Source organism: Saccoglossus kowalevskii, chromosome 4 (assembly GCF_978046115.1).
Source record: "Saccoglossus kowalevskii chromosome 4, keSacKowa6.1, whole genome shotgun sequence".
NCBI lineage: Eukaryota > Metazoa > Hemichordata > Enteropneusta > Harrimaniidae > Saccoglossus > Saccoglossus kowalevskii.
In genome coordinates, this window is record NC_140644.1 from 44,106,167 (window position 1) to 44,118,175 (window position 12,009).

The 12,009-nt window shown below is 35.1% G+C and overlaps 1 protein-coding gene across 1 annotated transcript in view; it reads right to left on the reverse strand.

Moving 5' to 3' along the window:
- The window catches only part of LOC100369068 (protein-glutamine gamma-glutamyltransferase K-like), a 33,907-nt gene that overhangs the window by 5,544 nt on the left and 16,354 nt on the right, over window positions 1-12,009 (reverse strand). The window contains exons 2-7 of the mRNA XM_002732157.4: window positions 6,391-6,573; window positions 5,800-6,048; window positions 5,499-5,617; window positions 5,301-5,408; window positions 938-1,112; window positions 366-504 (exon numbers count right to left, since the gene is read on the reverse strand). Coding sequence (XP_002732203.1) covers window positions 366-504; window positions 938-1,112; window positions 5,301-5,408; window positions 5,499-5,617; window positions 5,800-6,048; window positions 6,391-6,573 — 973 coding nt within the window. The remainder of the gene's footprint in view (window positions 1-365; window positions 505-937; window positions 1,113-5,300; window positions 5,409-5,498; window positions 5,618-5,799; window positions 6,049-6,390; window positions 6,574-12,009) is intronic.

Here is a 12,009-nt window from a genome sequence, read left to right on the forward strand (position 1 = left end):
TGTCAACAGTGTGCCCCCTTCTTCGCCGCAGAATAAATAGGTAACATTAAATACTACACTTTGAGTTCGATTCATAAATAGCATTTTACGCATGTTTCCCTTAGCAAGGATATACTAGTATCTCAATGTCTTAAACTTTACATGCAAACAAATTCAAAAACATGTGTTTGGTTCAAGGTTTTTTTTTTGATGACAAATTACTGTGAACAATGTTCACATTTGAACTGCACATAGTGCAGGCAATATAGGTACATCTAGTTTGGATGACAGAGTTGCTTCACCATTTGGCAACTTAATGATACATTGAAGGAAAACTCAAATCATAGTTTCTATGAAAAAATTCTTGGTTGCATCATGATTCTTACCAAACACTATCATCATTGAGGTCTTCTAAGGGTTCTCCGTCTTCACTATAATGATAGTCTAATGTCAGGTTACCGTCAGTATCATGGGCAGACTCAAAGTTGGTGACGGTACGTGCTGGTATTCCTAGAGCTCTTAATACTGAAATATATCATATAACAACGAATAAATATCTTGATTTATACTGAAATATATCATATAACAACGAATAAATATCTTGATTTATACTGAATTACAGTCAGCATACAATACAACAATGTGACATTTCATATGGTTCTATCCTGTGGACTGAATGCATTAATTGCTATCATTCAATTCAAGAACAAACTTTCTTTCGGCAAAAATGTATCGTCTTTTATTTTAAATTGTATTGTACAATGACATTATTGCTGTGAGACTGACAAATGCTCATCATTTGGATGCATTCTGTTTTAAACCATCTTGTTATCCTCGGGGCAGTGTAATTCACTTAAACTGGTCCCATTTTATGTCCTGGTTGTCCATTAAAGAATGTGCTAACAACTATGACCTCATTAATTGTGCATAAAGTAATAATCACCCATACTTGACCCACCTGTAGTAAATAATCCAGCGAAAACCCAACACTGCCCGTACTTGACTGGTTTACCAGTGTCTACATATTGCTGTAGTATAGCTACACTACCAGCCCAGTCTGTCGGTTCAGTACCGTCCTCGTAATCACCAGACCAATTACCTTCCAGGACACCATTATCATCTTGGCTATTCAACTAAAAGTGTATTTAATTCAACAAAGTGTTACACATAAACAATTATTCCTGAAATTACAGATTACCTAAGAATATGGATATCATATTTAACGCAACTAGGTATAATTCACATGGAAGCACCTACTACTTTTGTCAAATTTGAATTATATGAAATAAAATTCACATAAACAAAACCTCAGAATGACTTTAAAGCAGAAAAATACATACATGTATCCCTTGATCGTAATTATAAAAACAATTGGTATAAATAGATAGACTTTTGTACCTTGTGTTGTGTCATACTGTGATATGTGAGTGTAGTTTTGTTTTGTTTTCATCAAATAAAATAAAATGTATATATCACATATTGCATTTGTGAATAAAATGAATATCACGTACATGTGTATTGTGTATTAACATAATCATTGTTTTTAAAAGCAAAGTAAATGGTTGATAAAAAAAGAAACTTGGGTCGAAGGCAGAATTGGGAAATTTGCACAGAAAAATGTTTTTAGTATTAGGTATTAGAAAAACAAACACAAATAGTGGCACTATACACAACATTAGAATGTTAGGCATTAAACCATGTTTATGATGTCATAAACTCTGACTGAAATCACTTGTACAGTACAATTAGATTACATGTACAGTTAGATATGGTTGTTGTTATTTTGAAAATAAGGTAATGTAGCATTCATACATTAATTTTTAGCATTTTTTTTTTAATAAAATAAAATATGGGGAAAAGCCAGGTTATCACGAAACAAACAAGAGACCCGTGTCCCTTGCTAATAATATTAATGAGCATTTCAATGACATCACAATTCCTTTAAAGATGGCTGTCAATAGCAGGCAAGTGTATGCTAACAAGCTTCACAACTGTTGTATTAACAAAGAGAATGCATTTGTATTGTATGTTTGGTCAAAGATAGAATCAAAGAAAGCTTAGAAAGAACTCCCCATGTGCTGAGAGTATTGGGGACACATTAAAAATAATTCAAAATTACTTGTACTTGAGATATTGATGGAAAAGCTAAAAACTAATTATGCAAATCAGAAAATTAATATTAACAGATTTGAGTGTAAAACTAATGAGGTCTGCACAAAGTAACAGACCATCTATGTACCAAGTTTTATTGAAATGTGATTAGAACCAAAAAATTATGAATTATTATGCTAATAAGGAATTAATATGAACAGATTTTAACCCCAAATTACCGTAAAAACTCGATTAATTCGCGGTAGTAAAATTAATTATTTTTTCAAGTGCACGAATTAATAGCGTAAAAACGGAAATTATTGGTTTTTGGTGCGCGAATTAAAAGAGTACTTTTAGATCGATTCAAAAAGCAGCTGTTTTCATAAATTTATTAGTGATTTGTTTTGTTTTCCAATGAACACAATTACAGGACGTTTTTTTAGTGCCTCTGAGACTCGTGGCTAGCGACATTCATGGCGAATAGTCGGGCAGAGAACACGCACTGCGTCAAGGACCACGCACCATGTTACACTTGAAATGAAACAGTGAAATGGCAAAGCTCACTTTGTACACAAACAAACAATGAACACGTGGCTACAAAGTAGCCGTCTGGCTGCACTGCCTTTTTTTATTTTTCTAGGCATCGACTGGGCGATGTTATGGCAGACATTACAAAGCCCATCTTGTCTGGAAAAATAACCCTGCGCTGTTAAAAATGGTCTCAGAAAATAATGTTTCGCGTTGACCAAATATAATCATGCAAAGTATAAATTCAAAGTGTTTCAATACATTGGTGAGAGGTCGCATTTTACGTGAACAAGAGCATGCACTAAGAAGGAAAAGCAAGCCAAAGTCGAAACGGGGTGCATCATGGACATGACACAACACACGCTGCGACAACGGAGTGATCAGCGACATCATTTTGGGACGCAATTGAACTTCAAGTACTTCTTTGCGAAACTTGCTGCGCGACGATGCTGACATCAAGTGTGTGTTGACCGAAGTTTGACCTCAAGTCACGCACTGAACTGGCGCGTTACCTTAGCAACCTTTTTTCTTTCAAGCCCCGCGCGTCAATCTAGTAAAATTGTTATTATATCCGAAGGTACTGTAATTACGCAACTTGTATGCAACTCTGTACTGGCTTTGAATATATCAACGTCGTTTACTTAGTGCACTGCTTTTCTAATTACGCAAATTTGTTTACAATATTGTACCGGCTCTGAATATTTCAACTTCGTAATGTATTGCTTTCATGATAATTAGTTTTTTTTTTTTAACCGTTTGAATTACGTGCGGCATTGGGCAATGACCTCCATTGATATTTAAATTCGGGCCACCCAGCTTGAAAACGTCTTTCTTGGATAAAAAATACATCAGTACAAGATTATGTGTGCAAGGTTAGATTTATAGAACGTACATGACTGCTGTGTTTTTTACCGAATCTGGTATAATGAAAATGTAACACGAAGTCAATCGCCCGACCAATCAAAAACGTCAATTTACGCACTATAGGGCGGTTTACTTAAATGACGTACTAGACTGGCGCAGTCGGGGCAATTAATTTGTTTTTGTAGTTTAAATAAAATTAAATAAATTGCGAAATTGAGGTGTTAGCGCAAAATCCCTTGTAACTGCGAAATCACCTCGACTGTTTTACTCTGCAAGGCCCTCTATCGACACTGCAGGAACCCGTCGATTTTTCAACGGGTTATGTTAATGAGTGTTCTAATTGACAATCATCTGAGCCAATCACAGCGTCTCTTCAACTGACCTCTGACCGAGAAGACGTCGGCTGATTGTAGCAGTCGATATTTTTTTAATTCTACGACTAGTACGAGTTACTTTTTTAAACATTGTGATGAATTAGAAACGACGACTACGACAAACTCGAATTTCAACGTGCAGCCATGTTGGGTCTGCAGTGTGACCTTCACCATGTTGACCTCATTATGCACGTATTTCCGCGCTCACCTCATTATAATATGTGCATCATGAATATTTAATAGCAATGAATTTCCTGCAAAATAAACCAGTCGGGGTGATTTCGCGCTAACACCTCCATTTCGCGATTTTTTTTTTATTTTATTTAAACTACAAAAACAAATTAATCGCCCCGACTGCGCATTCGCGCTAACACCTCCATTTCGCGATTTTTTTTTATTTTATTTAAACTACAAAAACAAATTAATCGCCCCGACTGCACCAGTCTAATGACATACTAGTAATAGAATAATGGCGGACACATGGTCGAAGCAACCCTGTAGACCAGCGACGAAAAAGCCCTGTACTAAGCTTTCCATCACGGAAATTCGTAATCGATGTGCTGACCGATGGATATTTATCGACTAAGTAATAATCTTGCCCAACATCTGTAGTGTCGTGGGGGAATGATTTTTTTCACGTAAAATCTTTACCGAACCTAAACTGCTTGCTAACTGAAAGGCTGTGATGACGGAGATCATCTGCGATTGCAGCTACACCAAGTACTGGTAACATAAAAACTCAAACAAAATGTATATTTTTAATGTCTTCATGCAATATATTCTGAGTTATCCACTTTATTCTGGCCCGCGAATTAATAGGATACAACTTTAAACATGTTTTTGAACGCCGCGAATTAAAAGGATACATTTAAAAATTAGCGTTCGAAAATAAAATGGGTGCGCGAATTAATAGAGACCGCGAATTAATCAAGTTTTTACGGTAATCAGGTTTGTACATTGTCCACCATCAAAAACCGATGTAAGGTTCTTGAGATAGCAGTGAAACAGACGGACACACACGTACACACATACAGACAAACCAACTGCAAAGACTCCCATTGTGTGCTTGGCACATGGGAGTCAAAAATCAGATAACCTCAGAAGACTGTTCAAAGCTGGCCAGAAAACGCTTGCCTGTCAAGAAATTGAGTTGCCAGTTGGTGATTTGACAGACCAACACTCACTCGCACAAACTTCATGATCAGAAGTGTGCGCGTCAACCCAGAAATTATCGATGTCGCGAGAGGGCGTCTACAAAGATCACAAGTCTTGTTTTTATTTCCTGATAACATGGTTTTTTTATTGAAAAAAAAACACCAACAAATAAACAAGAGACTGTATGCAAGTCTATACACAGGTTATCTAATACCTTATTGAACACACAATAATCAACTGTGATTTTTCAGAATTAAAAATTAACATTAACTTTTGAACAAATTTAAAGGACAAAACAAAAAATCTTACCACAGCAGACAGAGCTCTGACCACATGTATGGGACTTGAATAGTTACGCTTTGCGATACCAGATTGGTCTAAAAGTTGCAGAGCACATGGCAGTATGACAGCCTCAAACTAAAAACAAACAAATGAATACTGTTCAATTCGATGTAAATTTGAAATAAGAACAAACTAAGTGAAGAAAACATAACCATCCAACTTTACCTGGCCTTGATACCAAAAACTTCCACCAATCGTCCTACTGTTACCATAGTAATATCTATTGAAATCATTCAAGACGTACTCATTACGCTTGCTATCATCTTCCATGTAAACATCATCAGCTGCAATAAATGGATACAATTACAATCCAGCTGATTTAAAAGTGAGTGATCTGTACCTGTATACATTCCACATATTCACTTGTGTGAGTGTTATTCTCTCAACTACAGTTTTTACGATGCTCTAACCAAATAGACAAACTCAAAATTTGGTACACAAGTGTTTTCGACATGATTTGATTTACCTTTACACCAAGGATTGAATATCATATAGAACTCCTCTGGATTCTCAAATCTGAATTCATCTTTTCCTTCCACTGACGTCTCTACAAATAGTTTATACTTTGTAACAAGGCAATCAGCGGCAGAGTAGACAACACATTCTATTTTGTTCCCTTCAAATTTTACAACGTGTATTCCCCAGTCGTCTTCCTGTGATGTGGTCACTTGTGGTATGGGAACTCTAGTGCCATAATTGATACGTGGTCGTTTCCCTGTAATGCAAGATAGAACGAGTAGAATAGTCTATGAGGTTATTACTATCACTTGTAATCTCCACTACTAATTACAACAATGATACAAAATTATTTAAATGCAACTGAGAAACAGAACAACACACAGGACAGTCAGCTTTACGTCCCCTCTGACTGGATTCCATGTTCCAATTTTTCTCATTGACCATGGAAGTCACTTTAGAGTTGTAAAATCGAACAGATCTGTTATACCCACAAATATCAGATATTTAGGTTGATATGGTGGCGTGAGTGGCACCCTCCTCTAACAGCTCTAACCTCCACATAGGGAACTTATAATATACTAGTATCCTCCATACTCACCTGCTCTCAGCTCCAGTTCAATTTTGTGACTGTCTTCTTTAAATTCTTGGTTCAAGAATACAGTCAAATGAAATTTTTGTCCACGACGTACTACCAGTTCTTCTACTTCATACTCTTCTGTGTGATGCTCCGCACTATTTCTTTTTTTCTCCAAATCAATACTTACAACTTTCAATTGTTTATCTAGAGAAACACAATATTTAAGATTGTTTATTGGTATTCAATTGATTAATTAGGAATAACAAATTTCTCACAATTTTTAGTTTTTAGTAGACTCAAGTCATCAACTTTTGCTGTTTCTATTTGATGTATGTACAAAATATGTTGTTTTCAAAGAAATGTTTTGATAAGAATTCATTCTAAAGCATAACAAATAAAAATTAATATTATTATAATATTCTAATAATTTATTACAATAATCAATATCTATCTTGCATACAAATATTGTTTGTTTGTCTTGATATCAAACAAAATTTACTCATTATTTGCACTAATAGTGTAAATTGATCAAATCATAATTTTAAAAGTGTAGAACATTTATGGTGCAAAGCCATAAAACTGACAAGAAATAAGTAGGATGCACAGTTTAATATGTTCAGAGTTAGGACAATGTGGGAGGCACCAGCAGAAGAGGAAGTGTCACAGTTTTTACTATTTGTGATTATTATAAAACAATTAAGACAATCTCAAATGGACAATAAAGTCTGTAATTGGGGTAAATCACATGTCATATTAACATCATATTATTGTGCCAAGTAGCCATGAATCTATCTATATGTTTTAATCACACAAATATTGCACCATCTTCAAAATTATCATCATTCGAGGACTACAAGAAATCGCACACCATTGACTGAACCATATACATTATTATTTCTACATTTTAAGAGTGTAATAATTATGGAAGATGAAAGTCATGGTTGAGTAATCAGAACTTAAACTTAAATCAAAGAAAGCTTAGAAAGAACTCCCATGTGCTGAGAGTATTAGAGACACATTAAATATAATTTGAAATTACTTAGCTGAAAACTAATTATGCAAATCAGAAAATTAACATGAACAGATTTGATTGTAAAACTAATGAGGTCTGCGCAATATAACAAAAACTCTATGTACCAAGTTTAATTGAAATGTGATTAGAACCAAAAAATTATGAATTATTATGCTAATTGGGGAAATAATATGAACAGAGTTTTACCCCAAACTAATTAGGTTTGTACATTGTCCTAGAGCATCTTTGTACTAAGTTTCATTAAAATGGAAATTAGTACTTTAGATATCAGTGTGAAAGCTTAAAATTGGTTAATTATGCAAATTGGGTAATTAATATGTACAGATATTAACCCACAATTATCCAGGTCTGTCTATTGTCCTACAACATCCATGTATAAACATTCATTGATATCTGATGATTACGGTAGTACCTGAGATATCAGTGTGAAAGTTGGAAATTGGTTAATTATGCAAATTAGGTGATTAATATGCACAAATATTTACCAAAAACTAATTGGGTCTCTGCATAATTTTAGATTCATTGAAATGTGATGATTAGTAATTTAGATATCAGTAGAAAAGCTGAAAATTAATTATGCAAATTAGGTAATTAATATGCACAATTATTGAGTATGTAAGTACCAAGTTTCATTGAAATGTAATGCTCACTACTTATATCAAAAGCTGAAAATTAATTAATTGTGCAAATTAGGTAATTACATGTACTGATATTACCATAAAAACTATCAGGTCTGTGCAGTGTCATATGACATCTATGTACCAAGTTTCATTGAAATGTGAAAAACCGAAAATTGACTAATCATTATGCAAATTAGGTAATTAGTATCCACGAATTATTACCAAAAACTAATCAAAACCTAGCATTAGTTCAGAAAATCTATGTACCAAGTTTCATCAAAATCCAATGAGTGGTTGTTTAGATATCAGTGGAACAGTCATGGAACCACTAAAAAATAGCTAATTATCATGCAAATTAGGTAATTAATATGCACGGATTTTTACCAAAAACTAATCAAATCTGCGCATATGTTCAGAGCATCTATGTACCAAGTTTCATCAAAATCCAATGAGTGGTTCTTTAGATATCAGTGGAACAGTCATAGAACAGCTAAAAATTAGCTAATTATCATGCAAATTAGGTAATTAACGAGCATGGATTTTAACCAAAACCTAATCAAAACCTAGCATTAGTTCAGAGCATCTATGTACCAAGTTTCATCAAAATCCAATGAGTGGTTCTTTAGATATCAGTGGAACAGTCATAGAACAGCTAAAAATTAGCTAATTATCATGCAAATTAGGTAATTAACGAGCATGGATTTTAACCAAAACCTAATCAAAACCTAGCATTAGTTCAGAGCATCTATGTACCAAGTTTCATCAAAATCCAATGAGTGGTTCTTTAGATATCAGTGGAACAGTCATAGAACAGCTAAAAATTAGCTAATTATCATGCAAATTAGGTAATTAACGAGCATGGATTTTTACCAAAACCTAATCAAATCTGCGCATTGGCCCAGAGCATCTATGCACCAAGTTTCATCAAAAACCGATGTATGGTTCTTGAGATAGCAGTGGAACAGTCGGACACACATACACACACACACACACTAACTGCAAAGACTCCCATTTAGTGCTTCGCACATGGAAGTCAAAAAGAATGTAATAAATAATTTATGGTTTAGGTCAATGTTTGTGCTAACCAGACAACTTGATGTGCACTGAAATTACTTTTTTGTGTTAATTAATTAATTGCTTACTACCGGTAAGTAAATTAATTAAGGTAGAGATGCAGGTTGGGAGACTATATTTTTAATTGGCTCTATTTACTGTAATTACATGAGTAAAATATAACTTTTACCAATCAAGTTATATATCATTTGAAAGAGTTTTATTTAAACTTTCAGGTTCTATGGTTTACAATAATGTACTATGATACCATATTAAGTGGTGTGGATTTTGGGTTAAAATCATGCATTTTAGGTGAAAGTGCACTTAAAACTATTTAACTTTTGAATGCATACCCTGATTTTGATTTAAAAACACTTATCTAAAACTTCTGTTTACCAGGATCATAATGGCTTATTTATTAGTGTTCCCATTGAAAAGTGTTCACACAGCGCTCTTTGAAACATTCACCATTTATAAATCGTTCACAATTAAAGGGGAACCGATACTATAAATAAGGGTCAAGATGGCCACCGTATTAGTATGCTAATCCGAACCAAGCTGCTCACATCGTGGCGGGAGCTCCGTGAAATGTGCCATTTACGATGTTTGGAGATCAAGCTGTGGTTCCAAATACATATCCACGGGGGCATGAATATGTACGCTAGTGATTACACTCGTCTGGTTGGACTTTTGATGTATACATGTTGTTATTTTCGGTCGAAACATGCCGCGACCAGTGAAAATCACGAGTTTAAAATGGTGGCTAATGTATGCAAAATTTCTGTCAATCACAGTTTGAGTAAACGAAAATGTAAATCCCCTAGATGTTTATTCAATCTACAAAGCTTGTTGATTTACAAACAGCATTATCGTTACGTAGTTTGTCTATGTCTAACCACCTCCATGGTCTAACCATCGGTAACACTGGGACATGACAATGTAAGACAGTAAACAATTTCAATAACATTAGGTTACGGACTTTTGGATATCCATTGCAATAAATTGAATGTAGAAGTAGAAATCATTCGCTTGGTTTTAATTTCGCGGTGAGTCCAAAAGCGCAAAAATAAAACCACGCAAAAATTTCTTGTTGGAATGTAAAACACAATACCCAAGTCAAAACAACACTCACTCCTGACCCACAACCTTACAAATTTTACCGTAGTCATTGACGCCGATTCAAGAGTACGATGTTTATTGTGGTTTAATAGCTTCGCTTCGACAATGAGCTGTTATCACCGTAAAAATATTAAATTAGTCTTCAAACGGTCAGTTTATCATCGAAAACAAATAATGTTTTGATTTCAAAAAAAAACATGCCGTCTTCCCATCAAAACCAGGGGTAAAAGATCAAGCTGGAACATCGGCAAATCTCCTCCGTTTTGGTAATTTTAACATGTTGGCATCACCGAGTATTTTGACTGGCTGATTAGCGATTTGACCTATAAGGTGTCGAGCATCTGCATGCGACCGGAATCATTCGCTTACGATGAAACTAAATTGAAATTTACTTGCATTTCAGAACAATTCAATGAGTTTACTTTTTGTACCTTATTAATAATCACTACCAAGTAATAATAATAATTATGAAACGTAGCATGGTCGGATTGCGCTACCGTGATTATTTGCTACGAAGCAATGCAGTGTTAGGAACGCCAGAACGATGTTGGTTACTACTATGTGGACATTTTTCTTTTGATCGTACGGCAAACACTTGCGTTTTCTAAGGGATGAAACTTTTTGTATAAGGGGTACAGTGAATAAGTGTCAGACTGCAATGAGATGCAAATGGTAGTTGTGTAATACTGGTAGGCATGCAGGAAATAACCGTTCTGTTAGAGGTTCCAAGTTTCGGATATCAACAAGATATTGGCCTGACTGCTTCGTATGGTGTTACCCTTTGTTTTATTTTTCGCGAAATACTTCGACAGCTCAAAACCGCGAAATCAGATGTTTCCACAGCACACACCACAGAGTACAAGAAGTAAATACGCCATGCTTGAAATGCATGAACAACCAGGTCTTGGCATAAGAAAATAAATCAGTTTTTGTTTCTGTATTTGACTGTAAGACAAAACGGCACTCAGATAACACGTCACAGGCAGTTCCAAATCATATCTTTTGCAATAGATAATTTTCGTTCATGCGTCGCATATATGTCCAGAAAATTTAATCGAGTGTATGTGTGTATTTATATTCTATTTTTGGATTCTTGTTTATAATAAATACAACGCTGCAGAATGGTCGTTAAAATTGAGTCTACTGTCATGAATTTGTTTTTGCGTATCTGTTAACCGACTTAATTAGCTGATTATTAGCGAATTGCTGTGTTATGTCTGTCATCGTTTAGGCCTATTTGAAGTTTTGGACGGAACTTGGCTCAGTGATTTGGAACTAATTACCAGATAACCGCCGCTATTTAGACTATTAATTCTGTCCGTTTATCTTCATAGTTATTAATGTAGTGAACGATTAATCAAAAGATATGACGTATTCAGTACTTAGTGTGATTGGCTTTATGATTGAAGGTTACGAGTCTTTTTACTGCATTGTAATTGGTTAAAGTTTTGAAAATGAATAAAGAGAGTTTTGAGTTGGTCTTGGGGAGTACACCACGAGAGACGCAGTCGAGTGCAGTCCTGGAGAGCCCTGGGGCGAGTGTTGACGCAGTTTAAGAGAGTCTTGGTTCAGCCTTGCGATAGTCTTGGGGACTTTTCCCCAGGGCGCCGTGTCTTATAGAGTGCTCGATTGACCGACTAAGACGAGAGCTGAAACGTATTTTGTTGTGTGTGTCTTATTTGACTGTAAAGTTAAAGTGACTTTCCCGATCCCGTACCTCAAGGGGACGAGATATAGAGACGAGGCGAGATTTCCCCCTGACACGTGTAGAGAACCCAGAGAGAAGAGAATTTCCCCCTGATACTACGGTAAAAT